General features: G+C 42.1%; 1 protein-coding gene across 30 annotated transcripts in view; it reads right to left on the bottom strand.

The window, feature by feature from the left end:
- Positions 1-19,827, bottom strand: part of NFASC (neurofascin) — a 2,999,343-nt gene that overhangs the window by 884,111 nt on the left and 2,095,405 nt on the right. For all 30 annotated transcript variants that reach the window (XM_044076767.1, XM_044076768.1, XM_044076766.1 and 27 more), the window contains one exon: positions 16,144-16,268. In XM_044076767.1, the coding sequence (XP_043932702.1) occupies positions 16,144-16,268 (125 nt within the window). The remainder of the gene's footprint in view (positions 1-16,143; positions 16,269-19,827) is intronic.

Raw genomic sequence — 19,827 nt, 5'->3', positions numbered from 1 at the left:
CCCATCTCATTTGCTCACTCAACTGAGTACAGTGAGATCATATTTTGATTTTGGATGCTCTTACCAGTCCCATCTCCTGTGCGGTGTACAGAGAGAGCACTTGGGAAGGGCATTCCCCTATAGTATCTTAATCTGCTCTATTTCCTCCATCTCAAAAAAATGCACTTTATCTGCCTTACTGTATTTGTGTTTCTTCCTACTTTATTACCTTATTTTGCTGTTGCCTCTTTTAAAAGTACTCAATTAAATTTATTCTGCTGCCTTTATTACTGCTTGTTAGTAGCCTGATTAAATTGTAACTGTTATTCTAAGGCCCTTGGTTTAAGCACTTGGGCTTCAAACCAGTTGTTTTACATTAAGAACATTTGTGGTCTGCACTGTTGTGGCAGGACAGGTAGTGTACATCCTTCTAAGTTGGGAACTGCTGATTGAAGGCTCAGTGTCTGTTATTCTAAAAGTGTATTAGTTCTAGGTTAAGGACTTGGGCTTCAGGCCAGTTATTTTACATTAAGAACGTTTGTGGTCTGCACTGTTGTGGGAGGAGAGGCTACATTCTGCCCTTCTGAGCTGGGAATTTCTGGTTAAAGGCTTATTGCGCATGCTTACTTGAACTGTTTCTTTCTGAAATCGGTACGCCTTGTTTGCTGTAGCATAGACTAGATTCAGGCCAGCTGGATCTAGCTTTGTTTGTATGACTTGTGCACTGACCCAGGCCGTCTTTTTTGGAGAAGGTTTCTCTGTACCCTAGTGGCAGGACTGTGCAGTTAGAACTTGTCTGATTGAAGACTGCTGGAACAGGGCTCAGTTTTAAGCTTTTTAACTGGTTAATTGGGTAAAGTGTTGTTTTGATTGTATCTGCTCTATTTTCTGGAAAAAAATATATATATATATATATATATATATATATATATATATATATATATGGGTCTACTTCTATTCGCTGACATCCCATTTCACTGAAACCCATTTCGTTTACAGCTCATTTCATTGACAAAAGTATTCAAGGCAAAAACCTGGGTTTGCCCTCCCACTGTTGTGCGACTGTGGAGTTGTTATATATAGTTGGGTGTGTGGGCAGCCCACCTAGAATGTTTGTCAATGAAATGAGTTGTCAATGAAATGGGTTTCGGTGAAATGGGCTGTCAGCGAATAGAAGTAGACCCATATATATATATATATATATATATATATATATATATATATATATATATATACTTGTTTCTCGCCTTTCTGAACTAGTATAGTCCAGTTTTCATGTTATTGCTGAATCCAGGGTTGTGTTACAAGTTTCTGTGTTGCCATACCTTACTTGGATAGAAGGAAGTTTCTCTGTTCACCTGTGAGAGAGGGGAGCTTTGAGCAGTCTATCTGTCCCTGGAGGAGTGGTTTCAGCCCAGATGTTAGTAGTTTATTGGCCTTTTTGGGCTAATTTTGATTGTATCTGCTCTATTTTCTGAAAAAAAAAATATATACTTGTTTCACACCTTTCTGAACTAGTATAGTCCAGTTTTCAGGTTATTGCTGAATCCAGGGCTGTGTAACAAGTTTCTGTGTTGCCATTACCTTACTTGGATAGAAGGAAGTTTCTCTGTTCACCTGTGAGAGAGGGGAGCTTTGTGCAGCCTGTCCCTGGAGGAGTGGTTTCAGCCCAGAAGATAGTAGTTTATTGGCCATTTTGGGCTAATTTTTATCTCTTTCACTTCCCTGCTATAAAAACCTCATTTGCACAGTTTTTACGCTTGTATTCCGCTCAGCAAGTGCCTTCCAGGTGTTCTGCAGAGTCTACAGCAGCAGAGAGACAAAAGAGTGACTTTGGAGTGATTATCACTTTTCTGCTTTTCTTGCTGTCTTAACTAATTCCGCCTAAAACGCCATTTTTTTTTACCGAATCTGTGATTTAGAAAGTTTGTTATTCTATACAACTCCACACAGCTCCTTGTGGTGTTCTGCAGAGTGATACAGGCAACAGAGAGACCCAAGAGAGACTTTTCCAGATTTAAGTATTTTTTCTCTGCTTTTTTGCTCCGACTGCCTTTTCCTGCCTAAAACGAATTTCTAACTGATCTGTGCTTTAAAAAGTTTAAATTGCATTTGCTTTCTGCTTTTTACAGTTTTTGCACTTGTTTTATATCAATTTAAGTCACTTTTGTATTGTATAACTATTGTAGGCTACACACTAAAGTGCGCTAGCCTGTTTATAGCATTTACAGTGTTTTCTGTGTGTTTTTCTGCTGTTTCCTGAAAAAATACAAAAAAAAAACAAAACAAAAAAAAATTCTCTTTTCCCGCCTTTGCTGAACTAGATTAGTCCATATTTCAGGTTTTGCTGAATTCCGGACTGTGGTATAGTTTCCTGTGTTGCCCATATCCTTACTTGGATAGGAGGAAGCTTCTCTGTTCACCAGTGAGAGTGGGGAGCTTTGAGCAGCCTATCTGTCCCTGGAGGAGTGGTCTCAGCCCTGAAACTAGTAGCTTATTGGTCGCTCTGGGTCAATTCCTATCTCTTTCAGTTTCCCTGCTTTAGAACCCACATTTGTGCAGTTTTGCATGATCGGGCAGCGCTGCTTAAACGGGTTTAAAGTATTCCCGGCTCCACAAAGTCTGCTCTTCACTTTTTCCCTTAGAACTGTTCTAAATCTCAAAGTAAGCACTCTATTTTCATTCTAAAGCCCTGCAGTTGCTTGTATAAGTAATCTTATAAGTAAGCACTAATAAACTAAACCACTACACCCTCTTATACTCCCTTTAAGTACTTGGCTCACTATTGGTCCTTTTTGATCAGTCAAAAAGTAGTTCCTTATACTATTCTGGCATGTCCAAAAGTCAGTTTCGGGTTTACTCTCCAGTCCAGCTGGTGAATCTGGGAATCTTGAGGCAATGTTACAACTGCCTTATGTACACAGACCACCCTCTCCTCCTCCCAACAATATATGTGAGAGATGCAACTATATAGCCAAACTGGTGGCTGAGCTCTCTCAACCCAATACTGGCGCAGTCAGTCAGGAGGAGAAGGTAACCACACACACCACAAATCCAGTCTCACATAGACCTATCACAACAGAAAACCAAACATAAACACACAAAAACATACTCGAAGGCTCTAAATAAAAATCTGCCCAAGCAGCAAAGACCTCCAAAGCAGACATCCAAGCAACCACTACCCCACAACAATACCCATGTATAACATAGTTCACAAAGTCAGTGTGCCACAGTCACAGCACTTAAGGCTAAACAACACACCTAATACACTTGTAATAGGTGACTCTAATGTCAGACACACTGACGTCCCACTCAGCAGGCTGAACAAGGATCCGCCACATAACACAAGCACTCAGGTCACTCAAAAGCAAGTACAAATATGACTCCGTCATTGTCCATGCTGGTGTGAATGACCTGAGACATACCTCCCTGGACTACATGAAAAGAGACATAGAGGAGCTCTCTGATCATGTAGCCCAGGCCGGAATGACCCTGACCTTGAGTAGCATCTTACCCTCACCAAGAATGATACCACAGTATAAAGACAAAATGATCAATTTTAACAATTGGCTAAAGTATTGGTGTCATTCAAAGGGGATCCAGTGTCTGTCAGGCTGGGATGACATGCTCGACAAGCCACGTTGCTTCGCTAGAGATGGCTTGCACCTGTCACCCCTGGGCTTTCGAATATTGGCTAAGGCTCTTGCCACCCCCATAGTGCCTTTTTTAGGCAAGGCTCAAAAGACAAACCCACCTCCATAGACAACACAAAGAAAAAGAAACTAAGGGTAATGCTGCTCAACGCCAGAAGTCTAAACCTGAAGATGCATGCACTCGTGGCTCTCCTCAGTATGGAGAATATTGATATCTGTGCAGTAACAGAAACTTGGTTCAAGGCTCCCGAGAGCACCCCAGCACTACCAAGTTATACGTCATACCATACTTTTCGGCCCCAAAACTCAGACCGAACCACAAAAGGAGGGGGAGTATCCATATTCATCAAAGATAATCACACCTCCAGGTTTGTGGCACTGCATGAAGCATCGGAGACCATCCATGTGCAACTAACAGTGGGCAAAACTGCCTTTCAGTTTGTAGCCTGCTACAGACCACCCTTCCAAACTCAGGAACCCCACTCGGCTTTCCTGAGAACATTGGAGAATATGAAGGTCTCTCCAAACACCATTATATTGGGTGACTTCAACTACCCAAACATAGACTGGGAGCACTACTCAAGCCCCAACACCCTCGCCCAATGGTTCCTAGAATTTATCAACTCAAATGCTATGGAACAACTGGTCACCACTCCCACAAGAGGGGAAAACATATTGGACCTGATCATCACCAACATGGGGACTCTATGTTCCATACCAGAGGTATACCCCTCATTGGTAAGATCTGACCATAAATTAATCTCACTGGACATCCATATCCTGTCCCCACCCCCAGCCAAGGAAACCACGGTGAAGAACTTCTCAAAAGCAAACTTCACACTTTTCAAAACCGAGGTGGAATCCTTCAAAGCCCCCAGGCCAGTGGAAAATACGGCCCAAACTGCAGAATCCTTTACAAACGCTTTCTATGGACACCTACAGGAATGCATGGATCATGCTATCCCAAATAAAACCAAGACTCATTCCTCCAAAGGCAGGAGACCTGTCTGGTGGACCCCAGCCATAAATAAGCTATACAACAGAAGGAGAAAGCTACTACATGATAGAGCAAAATCCCAAAAAGGGAAGGCATCTCTGATCAGTACTAGCAAGAAACTATGATCCCTCATAAAATCATCTAAGGCCAGCTTCGAAAGAAAAATTGCACAAGATGCTAAAGATAATCACAAGGCCTTCTTTAGTTATGTCAGGAACCTGGGTGGCAACTCCCAGATATGCTCTGAGTTAGTTCAAATAGACAAAAAATACACTGAACCCACAGACATTGCCAACATCCTGGCAGACAGGTTCAGTGCAAACTTCTCCCCCCTTCCCCCCCAAAAGAGCAAATGTCTATCCCAACAGAGTGTAGCCTCCCTGACATCACAGATGCACAGGTGAGAGCTGCCCTCTCCAAAGCAAGAAACACAGCATCAATGGGACTGGACGGTGTCCCAGGCTGTGTCTTTCACGAACTCCAAGAAGAACTGAACCCTCACATAAAGTCACTGTTCAATCTCAGCCTTACTACGGGCTATGTTTCCAAGGAATGGCGTACAGCAACAGTGGTCCCACTCCACAAAGGTGGTGCCACAACGGACCCCGGAAACTGTCGCGCCTATAAGCCTGACTAGCCTGGTCTGCAAAGTAATGGAGCGTATCATCATGAAACTCATAAACAAAGACATTGGGAACCTCCAAACACTGGATCCTACCCAATTCAGCTTTGTTAAGGGCAGATCTTGCCTCTTGAACCTGGTCAACTTCTTTGAAACAGTCACCAAGGCCATAGATGAAGGGAAGGTAGTCAACACAGCCTACCTGGACCTCGCAAAAGCCTTTGACACAATACTCCACTCGGGCATCATAAATAAGCTCACTAGCTTAAATATCAACCCCTATGTCACAAGATGGGTTGCAAACTGGCTCAGGGATAGAACCCACATGGTTAGAATTGCAGCTGCCACGTCAGATTCTAAACCAGTTACAAATGGCGTCCCACAAGGCTCAGTCCTGGGGCCTCTCTTGTTCGGTACATATTTCTCTGAGGTACAGGCTAACATGGAAGGACTATGGCTGACCAAGTTCGCAGATGACTGCAAACTGGGTGCCATAATCAACTCGCTGACTGACACAAGCATCCTCCAAAAGGGTCTCACAGAGATGGATAACTGGTGCCAGAGCCATGGCCTAAAGCTAAATGCCAAAAAGTGCATAGTCATCCCCTCTGGGAAAAACAAAGTGCCCACAAATTACCACATAGGTGGTAATCCATTAAGTACGGAAGAAGTAATTAGGGATTTGGGGACCCAAGTAGATAGCAATCTCTCCTTTGACAATCACATTGCCAAAGTGGTTAGAAAGACCTTCTATATAGCCCACCTTATCACAAAAGGGTTCACATCTAGATCAAGAGAGGTCATTGTGCCCCTCTACTCATCACTCATCAGGCCCATAATTGAATACAATGCCCCATTTGGGATGTACCTTACCCGACACCTGCAGCAACTGGAAAGACCCCAAAAGAACCTCACCAAGAGGATCAAAGGACTCAAACAGATGATTTATGCAGTTAGGCTAAAGAATCTCCAGCTCTACTCAGTTGCTTACCGCCTACTCAGAGGCGATCTGTTCCTGACGTATAAAGCCATGTCCAACCCAGAATTAATGGACATGCTCCACCTCAGGAAATCCAAATCCCTTAGAGCTACATGCTCCAGGGACTTAAACCTCAGCACAGAAATAAATAGGACATGCTGGAGGGACAGATTCGTATCCCAGAGGCTCCCCTCACTCTGGAACAAAATCCCAATCCATGTTAGGCAGAGTCCCTCAATGACCCTCTTCAAGAGAAATCTTGATGAGTGGATGGGAGATCGTAGGTTTACCCCTGGGATCTCTTCTGTGTCCCTACTAGACAGAGGCACAGTAAACTAACCTCAAAAGGGCTATCTTCTGTGACCTACTATACAGAGGCACAGTCAACTAATCTAAAAGGGTGGCAAAAGCCAAACACACTCTGGCTAGGCTTACAAATGCCCTAGGGCAGATAGCCTAGTATCAACCTATGAACCTATGAATAATGTAATATAGACCCCCTTAGCATAGGCTCTATGGGAAGGATGTCCCACAACCCCTACAGCTTCTTCCCCAATGCTAACTGAGGAGAGACCATTCTGGAGAGAGACAGAATGACTACAGGGAGGAAAGGATTCATTATTCTTTTCCTTCCCAGAGATAATGGTCTCAAGCTCCTCTTGTGTTCTCTTCCATACAAGAAGGTGAGACAGATTTTGCCAGAGCCAACTCCAGGGTGTTTGGCCCATTCTCAGCTGATGAACATGGGGTCAAGGGTGCAACTGATGAGACTAAAGAAAAAATGACTGGATACTGACAAAATAGAGGCATGCTTAAAAGCAATGTGGAGGTGGGAGAGGCCTGATGATGGTTTCAGTTATTTTTCCCCACAAGGGGACTCTTCTATACCCTTGAGGCCAGCCTTACAACACATCAGACAACTGTCTGATGTTGAAGAAAGGAAAGTTATGTAGTCACTATAATGGTAGATTCATGTTGTCATCTTCTGTCTGTCTCAGCACTGCGGTATATCGGAACCAATTGGATCTAAGGTTGTCAATTTAGACTTTGGCTCTAAGCCTCAAGCTCTTCCCTTCTTCCATAAAGCACCATCAACCACTCTACCCACAGACTGCATTTTCCCTCCCCAATGTATTATCAACCATAATATGAACAGAATAATACCTTCTAGACAATGGACTGTACCCACATAGGGCAAGTAGACAGGTTTGTAACCAAGAAAGGCTCTGGGAAGGTCCAGTATTGTTCAGTAAGAGTAATAAAAAAGTGGCAATTTGAAAGGGGAATGGAAGCCAGGGATACTGATATGTGCTGGAGATGACAACTTGGATCTAGTGTTATGGTATGTACATGATTTTTATATCTGATGTTTTTTCTATCTGCCTCAATACTTAGAAAAGAATTCTGAGCTAGAAAATCCCCTGTTGGACTATGGAATGATATTCCAAAGAATGGTAGAGCCAAAAGCAGCTCTAGACCCAGACTGCAGGTGGAACTTTTAATGATAGACAAATATATGCACTAGGGCCAAGTATCTGCTATGCAGATACCTAATGGGACATGGTTAAAGAAAGTTGCAGAAGTTGCTACTGTTTGGTAAAATGCACCTTTTGTTTAGTGGGCAGTGATAATTCCTTAGCCTTATGGACAAGTATAATACATTCTGATCATCCCCTGGAAAAGGTAATTTTAGACACACTAGAACCTAGCTTTGCCTTAGAAAAGGAAAGGAAGAGTTGAAGTCATTTGTATGGTGTAAATAAAACCTACGCTGATGGTAAACATCCAAGAAATGTAGGAGATAGCCCCCTTTATTTGAAAAATTAGGAAAGAAAACTACTATATGTATAGTTTTGTTTAAGTTTGTCTCTAATGCCACATTGAGAATGATGGCTGGGTTAGTTCTGAGAGAAATCCTTTCCTTGTGAAAAATCAAATAAGGATATTTGCATAACAATGCCTGCAATTCAGAAATTTGACTGAAGTAACCACCACTAAAAACGTCTTCTGTGACAGAAATTTTAAATCTGCAAAAGCTGCAAGTTAAAATGGCTCCTTGGTAAGCCTCTGTAACAAAATGGTGATGTCCCAAGGAGGAACAGAATTTCTCAAAAGAGGCTGGAATTGAAAAGCACCTCTTAAGAAAGCTTTTGAGAGTCTAATGGAAACATGCTGTTCTCCAATGTGAAAATTAGAAACAGCAGACAAATTTACTTTAATCATGTATAATAACTAACCACTGAAGGAAAGAAACCCACCTGGAAATCCAAAATAGAAGCTAGTGGTACAGGGAATGGATCTAAACCTTTGAAATTCACTCAAGAGTAAACCTCTTCCACTTGCTTCTGTAGGTCTTCCTAGTGGACTGCCTTTGGGAAGATGTGATAATTTGCACAACTCTGGCAGAAAGCCTGGAATGTCTGGCCATCACTGCAAGTAGAGAAAACAAGCAGTGAGGTTGAGAGATTAGATATCCAATTGAGGTTTACCAGTGGGTTGAAAAATGAGATCTGGAAGCTGATCCCTGACTCAGGGCAGGAATACCAGGTGAGGCCACAAGAAGGGAACCAAACCTGTTGAGAATAGAAGGGGGTAATGTGAATCACTTTTTTCTTTGCACCAGGCTGTTTTCTGAAGAAACTTGACTGAGTGGAATAGGAGAGTAAGAACACAAGAGTCCTGTGTGCTAAGTATGGATTAGAGTGTCGCTCTCAAATTGTCTGTCCTGAGGAATTAGGACAAAAAAGCTATTGTAGCTAGTGTTGTCCAGTGTTGCAAACAGGTCACAGCAAGGCTAGCACCAGTGGCTGAAAATCTTGGATGCAGCTAACTCACTGAAGGACCACTCATGGCAGTGGAATAGACTTGCTATGTCTTTCTGCTAAGATATTTAACTTGCCTGAGATATGTATGGTGATAAGAAAGTGCTGGTAAGACACTGCCCACTGCCACCCCATCATGGCTTCTTGACATAAGGGGTACAATCAACTTCAGTCTTGGTTGTTGATGTAACAAAATACAAACATGCCTATCTGTCAGTACAGCTATCACACCTTTAGGGAGGCAATCTTGTAAAGCCTGCAGTGTGACATGGACTGACTGCATCTCCAGAACATCGATGTGAAGGTAGGCCCCAGTCTGAGACCAGCTACTTGGGACCATCCTCCCTCCTAAATACCATCCCCACCCTAGGGGAAAGATGTTGTTGGTTGAAGTTGCCCTTGATGATTGAAATACAATGGGACTTCCCATGAGAAACAAAGAGGAAGTCAACCACCATGTAATATTTTTGCAGATCCTAGTGAGCTTTATGAGATGCTTCATCCACTGAGATGTTATAGACTACTGAACAGAAGGAGTCTACTAAAATTCTGTCATGTAAAATCTTGCGTGTAGTTCTAGAGTGACTGTAGCTGCTATGGATCCTAAAAGTCAAATAATCAGTCATGCTGGTGGGTTCTGATGATGCAAGACTTGGGAATCCTGAAGATGCAGTGATGACAGTCTGAATGGAAGGAGCCTATCTGTGTCTGGGAGTTCAGGTGGCAACCTATGAATTTCAAGGTCTGAACAGGTTTCAGTTTGGATTTTTTTAAATTTACAGTAACCCCTAATGAAGAGCTCAAGTGGAGTACGGAGTTTCTTGCATGAATCAGTGACTCCCTTGTTGAAGATGGTTGTCTAATTATGGGAACACCTGTAATCTAAGCTGGGCTGCTACCATTGCCATGTACTTGAATGCCTGGGGAGGGGGCAATGTTAAGACTAAAGGATAATGCTCTGAAGTGGAAGTGACTGGCTCAAAGTGAGAAGGATAGGAACCTCTTGGACTAGCTGGTTATCTTGATGTGACAGTAGGTGTCTTGTAGATCCACAGAGCATATCCAGTTGTCCTTTCCCAGAACAACCAATATGGGCTGCACCTGACATCTGGAATGATATCTGCTTGACAAAAAGATTCAGCTTGCTTTGGTCCCCATTATTTTATTTTTATTCATTTATTTTTTGTACTAAAAAGGACCCTGAATAAACTCCAGATCCTCTTCAGTCTGGTGGGACCTCTTGAATTACTCTCTTCCTTAGCAACTTTATTTCCTGTGCTGTCCTTTTTGAGGTGGAGTGTCTGGAAGGGTCTTTCTTGATGTCTTTGGAATGGCTGCAAAGGGAATGTAATAGATTCTGTTTATCACTCTCAACATCCAGGAACTGGAGCTGACGGCCTTCCAGACTAGAGGGTTGGAAGTTATGTGCCCCCAAACTGCGTTCAGAAAATGGCAGATGGGCAACTGTTAAGGAGTGCTGACAGGGTTTATTGGCAAAAGGCCATCTAAACCCTTGGTTCTGCAGTCTGCTTCTGACCCTAGGTCAGTGTACATTAAACTTCCCCTTTCTGCCCTGGGGGGTCCTGTCACCAGAAGTGCCCTTAACAAAACTTTGAGATTTTCGGAATCAAAAATATACATCCTTTCTGCTTATGAGAAAAGGACTTCTGTAGGGTGGAAAAACAGAATCTAATGTCAGACAAGGTTTTGCCATCCTGTTGGCTCCTGGTTAATATATCTTTAACTTTGGGTCCAAACAAGTGCACTCATTGAAAGAGGCATTCAGAGAGGATGTCTTGGAATGTTCCACAAAGTCACAGAGTTGCATTCAGATGTGACAGCAAATAGTAAGGCCAGTATCCACTGCTGGTGACAGCTGCCAGTTGGGTTTCAAAAGACCTATGAGTTTCTACCATCATGGAATCTGTTGTGATACAGAAAGTTCCTTAGTCAAATCCCTTTCCAGTCTGGTCAAATGGGGCATGAAATCCATTGCTTGCACAGCAAAGGTTGCTGAAGCATATACACACTTCCCAGACCTGTTTAATGGCTTGGATTTTATGTTAGAGGGACTGGCATTTTAAATCTCTAGCAAGAGCAATTGTTTAGTAGCTGTGGCTGGCCAACACAATGGCATCTACTGTAAACCCCTTACTGCAATGGGCTCTATCCTTTGTTTGCACTAGAATTTTAATTGGTTTTCATGGGATTGACTCTACCACTTCTGGTTCCTTCAAAGCCCAATTGGACACCCAGTCCTCTAAACAGTCTGCTGGAGCTACTACCCAACTTGTAGATGGGCCTGCACAGGAAGCTTCATGGAACAGTGAATCCTTAGGAGAAGGCGTATCAGTGGATCAAACACCCCTCTAAGTAATTCCAGAAGCTCACCATACAAGACATCTTCCGTGGGACATCTGGGGAACCTTAAGCCTTCATTGAGGTCAGGGTCTTCATTCAAATATTCCTGGGAGAAATCTAAATGACTCCTTTCGAATTTATGCTTCCTATGCTCCTCCATGATGAGAGATACCAGGAAGATTCAGAAGCAGCAGGGGAACCAATACCTTGAGGTGGCTTGGAATGGGTAGAGACAGGCTGTCCTAGAACAAGATGATGATGGCACTGAAGACACAGAAATGGTTAGAGTTTGAAGTCAACCCATGGAAGAATGGGTCACCCCCTCTCCTGACAGAGAGGATTTTCCTGAACATCTCAAATGCTGATGCTGAGGCCAGCTGTGAAGATCTCTTTGGATCCAAAGATCCTAAGACTCCTCCTCCCTGGTCGCTACCCTGGTCAGATTAGAGATCGAGGCTAGTGCCAAACTGTCAAATGCTGACATTTTCAGAGGAAAGGAAGTCTCTGAAACCTCAAAGTTTACCAATCTCCCAAGTTGTCATAAGAGGAATACGTCAAAGAAATAGTTGTTGTTGACATCCAGGTTGTTGGTTCCTACAGAGGGCCAATCTGGTAGAACTCAGATCCAGGGTTGACTGTTTTGGCAAGCAGCCTGGAGAAGAAGAAATAACAATGGAGTTGGAAGGGCAGAGTCTCACCACTCTAGTAGAGGAGGGGGCAAGAAGAACCCCAACTAGATCTAAGCCTTCAGAAACATCCTCATCATCTTATCTTACTCCACCTCTGACAAACTCTTATAGTACAGCATGGATTTGGAAGAAGCCAAGGAAGACTGGTGTCCTGGTCTGCATGTGTATGTGTATGTGTGCGTGTGTGTGCGTGTGCGTGTACATGTGTGTGTGTGTGTGTGTGTGTGTGTGTGTGTGTGTGTGTGTGTGTGTGTGTGTGTGTGTGTGTGTGTGTATGTGTGTGTGTGATGGGGGGAGAGGATTGGGTATGTGACTGAATCCTAATTGGGCAAAGTGCCGGAGAAAAAATGGATCAGGCAAATTGGGTGCAACCAGAGAGTGTATCTGGATGGGACCCAACCCTGGAGCTGATGGAGAAGGAGTCACATTAAAGGAGTCTATGGGACAGGTCCTTCTAAGGTTTTGAGGGGACTGGAGACCTTTTTCTACTCTCATGTGTCCTATCTTTGTCAGTGTCAATGCTAGGCTCTGTCCTCCTTATCCCTATCAGCAGCATTCAAAAAGGAAAGCCAGAAGTAGATGGTACCAATCCTCTCACCTTGGCAGCAAGGAAACCCTTCAAAATCAATTTAGATTGTTGATCCAACAGCAACATAGGGCCAAAGGAGATACAAATATCGCATTCTTCCTTGAGATGAGCCAATCCAAGCAATAAGCATACTTGTGTGGTTCCTGCAGTGGCATCTTAAAAGCCTAAAGCCTTGTCAACCATAGCATCATCACCACACACACACACACACACACACACACACACACACACACACACACACACACACACACACACACACACACACACACACACACACACACACACACACACACACACACACACACACACACACACACACACACACACACACACACACACACACACACACACACACACACACATACACACACACACACACACACACACACACCAAAAATAACTCTCGCCAGAGAAAATGGAAAAAAAATCACACAGAAGAAACCCAGCAGATCTAAAGCTTGAAGAGGAAAGGACTAAAAACTAACTTTAGAGAAGAGAAAAGGCAAAAAAGGTGAAGAATAATCTCTATGACCAACAGACGTATCTGCCAAAAGCTGAGCATTGGTGAACATGTCCGTTCTTTAGCTCAGCAAATGAGATCTGAGGGTAGAGTGCTTGATGTTTTATTATGGGAGAGGAGATGAGAGGAGAGGACAGAAGCTTGAGTCATGGAGCTGAAGAACTGAAGTCTAGGTTACTAGGCTTGGATCCAGCATACCCATATGTAGAGGTGGCTGTAAAAGGCAACATCATATATGATAATTTACAAGCCCTGATGTGAGACTACCTGCTGCACTCTCCTACACCAAGACTGGCTGGTACCAGAGAAGGAGAACATGGAAGAAAAAAAAATATTCCTGAATGTAACCACTAAGCACCAGCTAGAGTTCTCATGTGACCAAACCCGGGAAGCAGGCCAGGTACAAGAGCTCTGACTATCTGACCAGAAGTGGGGGTGATTCCGATACCTCAAGATTAACCTCCCAAGTTAGCTGTCAGGAATGGATGTACAAGCTCAACCCATCACTAGTTGAAGAGAAGTGGACTTGAGTCTAGGAAGGGTGTTCCTTATGCCTGTACTCAGCATAATTTGTTTTAACACAGTATCCAACAAGAACCTCAGACTAGGCAACAGACCACCCTGCTGATCCCCAAAATGATCATTCTCATCCCTCATTTTTTTATTATCCTACATCTTGAAAGAAGTTAGACCTAGAGTTTGTGATTTCCATGTTTTTGAGTAATTAAGTTGAAACATTGGCATTTGTAGTGGTGCCAGACCAAGTGTTTCTCTACCAAGCAGAACATGTAATGCAAGTGGAGCTCTTTGTGTATGATCTGAGTCCACAAGAAAATATTAATGGTTTAAAATTTTCCCGTCAAGTCTCAAGATTAATAGCTGAAGTGTGCATGCTTCAGATAATAACTTGTGGGTGTGGCAGTTGCGTAAAGAGGCTAGGGTGTGGTCTCCTTGTCTAATATGTAATCTCATTTCACACAGCACAGTGCATGTAAACTCTAAATGAAAGAAGTTTTGGGGATTCATAGACATATGGACTTGCAGGTACCAGAAAGGGATATTCTAATCACACACCCAATTAAAGACTGCTGATATGAGATTAAAAAATATTTAGCATCCAGTTTTTCCATACTTCTGTTTCTGTTCTTTAAGGGGGAGACAGATGTACAGATTCTTGCCACATCCCATCCTGCTCCCATTTTTACTACAAATTTTTATAGTTTTAAGAGGCTTTAGTCACATAGTTGTGAAAGGCCTTGCGTTCAGAAATCATGTGACCAGTAGGAAGGAGACCTGCGTCCCAGACCCAGACATTTAATAGAAACTTCTATATTATCCTAAATTGTATCCATTGCTAAGTTAATATGGTTTTCATTGCTAAATTAATATAGTTTTCAAAGTATAATAACTTAAGACTACGCTCCAACAAACTGTGCCAACTACTTCCATATTGGTGATTATAAGTAACTATGGACCACTTAAAAGCATGAACTTTCTTCATGCAGTGAAATTCAGAATTCAGGTTTACAGTCAATAGATTAAAACCTTGCAGTCAATTTCTCAAACAAATCAGAGAAACAGTCACATCTTTTTGATGTTGCTTAACCTAGAGTTTTGCATCATGTGATACTGAAATACCAGTTTCCTGCTTCTCTTTAGATTTAACTTAAAAATTCCATCATGTACATCACTTTTTAAACCAGTAAGTTGTCAACTTTCTGCTACAAGGAAAGATAATCAGCCTAACTTGTAGATTGTTGTCCTAATTAGGTACACGGTTTTCTCAGTAATGGAATGTGGAGATCAGGGAGATGACAGATCCCAATTCCACTCAACTACATTTGCTACCCACTGTGTGTTTTTTCTTCCCTTATACATACCCAGCACTATCTGGTAATTGATTCTCTTGGCTCCCCTATCCCCATCTGCCTACTAGCTATAATCTTTGGATATTTTTAGAATATTAAAAACAAAATCTTTTCTTGCAAGCTTGTTATTAAATTAGTTCCTGAAGATGCAGCCATCATACCATTGGTAAAGGTACAGACTCTGCACCGTGTATTCTACTGTATACAGTGTATAAGCGCATAGTATATGTGACAGATTAGTAACGGTACATTAGCAGCTGACTCACTTTGGAAACAAAAATCTGAACTAGTAGTATAGTTATGTCGGGGCATACATATTGGCATCTGCTGCTCATAGTGAATTTCTGACTCCAACCACTAAATGTTTTTAGTCAATGCCCAACAAAAGTCTGTTACATGAAATGAGAGCCACAATTTATTGCAAGTGGCAATATTACTTAATGCTTATTTCAGTAAGCTCTCCAATGCTGGTCTCAAACTTGTGACACAGGAACCTGCCCCTCTGGAATGGCCGCAGTGTGACTTATTATGATAAGATGGCACTATGGTTCAGGAACCACTAGATAGGGTTTTTCCAAGTTTCACCCCCATCAACCACAGCATTGTGGAGTGCACACACATGAACTGTCTAACTGCAGTGCCTCATTCTAAACACCAGACTTGCAATACACAGAAAGAGTATATCATGTGCCTTAACATATGGCAAAAATATCACTAAGCAGTCAATGAATATAAGTTCAGACTTACCTCTCCTTCAGAATCTCAAAGTTGTTAATCTGAAAGTTGTGTGATTAAGTAGTCTACATCAGCAAACTACTGTGTACCTAATTATTATTCAGCAGAGCTGCCATTCCCTGAAATGCCACAGTTAACAGTACTTGTTTGGAACTAAGGCTATCTTACCAGAACAGGCATTAAGTGTCTACAAACCACAGCCTCCTCCTTGGCCCACAAGAGTGCCATCAGACTAGAATGACAAAGATTTTAACTGTAAAATAAAAATATATATGTAGTAAACACAAAGAACAAAAAATATATCTTATGAAATCATGTAAAATTACTACCTAAGACTGTGAGATTTGCCTTAGCGGAGTCCTCATCCAGTTCAGTACTTGCCATACAAGTGTATTCACCCTGATCCTTCTCTGCAACGTTGTTGATTGTCAAAGAATCATCATCCTTCTTCATCCTGCAATCATTGGTTAACAATTGAGTCATTACTGAAGTTATCTATTGTACCATCATTGTTCACTTGCTGAAATTTATAAGATACTATGTTTATATAGTCAGTTTACATCTTATATTAAATGTCCACACTGATTTTTATGTAGTAATCTCCATATAAAAGCTGGCACCACTGCTAGCTGATTTCAAAGTACTCATGACATTTTTTGCATATTAAACCATACACGACTACAGTATAACCCAACACAGTAATTCTGAGGTCATTGGGAACAGCTGTGTTGAAACACACATTTACTTATATATTAATGGCAAAATACTGTATAGTAATTTAATGCAATATCAGATGTCCTTTCATATCACAGTTGCAGCATTATTTGCATAAGGGATTTCCTGCCGAGGATAGCTCAATGTCCAGCAAATATATCAGAGCCCATAGATCTTACAGGCACTGTATGTCACACATATGCTCCCTGAACAATGAGTAGGGCATAAAGATGACATACAGACACAGACACTGAGAACTACTTTACTGCCAGTCCCAATGCCATTATCGAACATCGGTCTGAATTCCCTTCTGTTGTGCAATTTGGGGCTTCACTTCTAGGCTCCAATTCCTTCTCTTGAGCTATTCAGACACCTCAGACTTTGGGTTGGGGGCTTCCTGTTCCCCCCTAAAGGTCCAGGGTCTGTAGCCTCCTCATCAGAAGTTAGATCATATCAACATAAAACAGAAGAGAGCTCGACTTCTGGCTCTGCAAGCTTTTCTTTCCCTTTTCTAACCCAGCCCTCTCAAAGTCTTTACAGACAATAACAGTGTGATGTGGTACGTCAACAAGCAGGGTGGTATGAAGTCCTATCTCCTTTGCAGACTAGCTCTTCAGGTATGGGAATCTAGCTATCAGGTATCACATGACTCTTCAGGAAGTTTACAGTCCTTCAGAGCACAATCAAGTGGCAGACTTATTCAGCAGGTCCAGAACACAGGCTCACGAATGGATGCTTCACAGAGATGTGTTTGTGTACATTGTCCATCGGTGGGGTATTCCACAGGTAGCTCTTGTTGCCTCCCCTCTGAACAGACAACTTCCTCTATTCTGTTCAAGAGTACCAAGTCCTCTGACATGGAAAGTGGATGCTGTCTTTTCCTTGGAAGGGAATATTTCTTTATGCCTTTCTCTCCGTTCTCTGTTGCCAGAAGTTCTGTACAAAATCAGGCAGGACTCTCTCAAAGTCTTGCTGGTAACTCCCTTTTGGCCCAGATATTTTTGGTTCCCCCTTCTTTATTACTTGGTCAGGGGCAATCATCACAAGTTATCATACTAGGGGGATCTTGTCACACAAAACAAGGGAGCTCTTATCCATCCTCAGCTGCCCACTCTTCAAATGACACTGTGAATGATAAGGTTTTGATCCCTTTTAGGCACCTCTTTTCTGAGGACTTGTTCCAGGTTCTTAAGGAGGCTAGAAAACTCACTTTCAGAAAATCATATATGTCCAAATGGAAAAGACTTTCTCTCTCCTGCCATCAAGATCCCTTCTCTGTGGAGGTTCCTCTGGTTTTCTCTTATTTGTGTGATCTACTCCATGCTGTGTTGCAATATCCTTCAGTTAAAGCTCTCCCAGCAACAATTTCTGTTTATCTGCCCTTGAATCCTCATTTGGCCTCTCCATTTGAGGTCAAGGAATTTCTTAAAGACATCCTTCATATCAGGCCTCCCAGAAAGCCTATTCCACCTTCTTGGCACCTCAGTTTTGTACTTGAAAAATTGGCTTAGGCTCCTTTTAAGTCTGCTAGGTCAGCTTCCTTGCAACATTGTACTTGGAAGGCTGTTCTTCTTTTGGCTATTACTGCAGTCAAAAGAGAGTCAGAACTTCAGGCTCTCATGGCTATTTATTCTTTTTCAGTTTTTCACAAGGACAGGGTATTTCTTCAAACTAATCAAGGTGGTTAATGAGTTATCCCTTAATCAGACTCTTCACCTTCCTTCTTTTTTCCTTATTCACAGTCAGCCAGGGAGAAGACCCTTCGCACCTTGGATATGCATAGAGGCTCAGATATTATTTAGATAAAATAAAGGCAATTCGCAAGTCTGAGCAGCTTTTTGTTTCTTTTCTTATCAGGACTTTGAGTTTTGGCTGTTTCTAAGCAAATCATTTCATCCTGGATTTCTAAGGCCATTTGCTTTTCTTATTCTTTTCATGACAAATGTCTTTCTTTGTCTGTAAAAGCACGTTCGACCAAGGCAGCTGCCTCCTCTTGTGTCTTTTTCAAGGGACTGTATACCAGTTTCAGCCTTGAGGCTGCTACATGGTCCTCTGCTCCTACTTTCACTAAACATTATAAATTGGATGTTATTTGCAGGGTCAGGGAGTGTTTTGCAGGGCTATTCTGCATGGGTTTGTAGAGGGCTCTTCAGTGCCTTCCTCCTCCCAACCTTCTTAGCTGTTGTACTTTGTCATGTAAAGAATACTGCAAAAGTGATATGGAAGGACATAGCCCAGTTGAGTAAAATCTTACCATAACAGCAGATGTCATTCTCTTCTTGTTGCAGCATTCAGTCCCCCCCCCCCTTTCCTAGCCCTTGCCCCTGTGCTTTTGTTACCCTCCTAGCTGAGGAACTCTTGCTTCTTTTTCCTTCTGGATGTATATATTCTCTCTTGTCCTTGAGGGTAATCTCTTCTTACTGGGGTAATTCTGTTCGAAGTGTTTGCGTCACTATGTTACCTTTATGCCATATACCTTGCATGGACAGCATACAAGTGATATATGGCACCTATAAGATTTAAAGGTACTCTTATACTGGCCAGACATTGGGCTGTCCTTGGCAGAAGATCCCTTATGTAAAGAATACTGCAAAAATGAAGTGAAGGACATCTGCTGATATGGTAACCACTTTCTTTCTCTCTCATACAGAATACACAGTAACACCTACACACACTGTTGACACATTAAGGCCTGAAGTCAATTTAACTTGTTCACCTGAGATTATGAAATCAATTTTCTGTAACAGTCACTTTCCATTTATCACTGATGTTAAGATAAACAAAAACTGTTGTAAATCATAAAAATTCCTATATCCTGCAATTACATCAACCTCCTGCCATTTATTCCAGTTGAAATTGATACCTGTCCTCCCCTTGCTTAGAAAATAAATTATTTTACATGCTTTCACCAACTTTGTCTGCCTTCCGTTTATATACAAAGCATTCTAGAAGGGAATGTAATCAGTGGAAATCAGTCAATTACTGAAACCATTTTAAAAGATTCCTGTGTATTTTTGCAAGAATACCACAAAAGAACGATCCAATCCATAGGCCTTGGCTAGCAAGGAATCTTCATTAGTATTTAAAAGTTTTTTCCCCTATGCATCAGACCACTGGCTGTCACTGGTGCTTCCCCTCAATTTTAGATGCCAGGAGTCATTCCTGAACCCCCCATCTAATCTAATTCTTTTACTCTTTTGACGAGTATGGAGAGCTGTTATTACACTCAAAAATTAATGACATCCTGGTTCAGCACTGCTATACTGCAAGAGTGAACTTAATGCTTAGAAGGGTGCATA

The sequence above is a fragment of the Protopterus annectens genome, chromosome 7.part0 (assembly GCF_019279795.1).
Source record: "Protopterus annectens isolate FY-2018-M chromosome 7.part0, PAN1.0, whole genome shotgun sequence".
NCBI classification, from domain to species: Eukaryota; Metazoa; Chordata; order Ceratodontiformes; family Protopteridae; genus Protopterus; species Protopterus annectens.
This window is presented reverse-complemented; position numbering and strand designations above follow the sequence as displayed.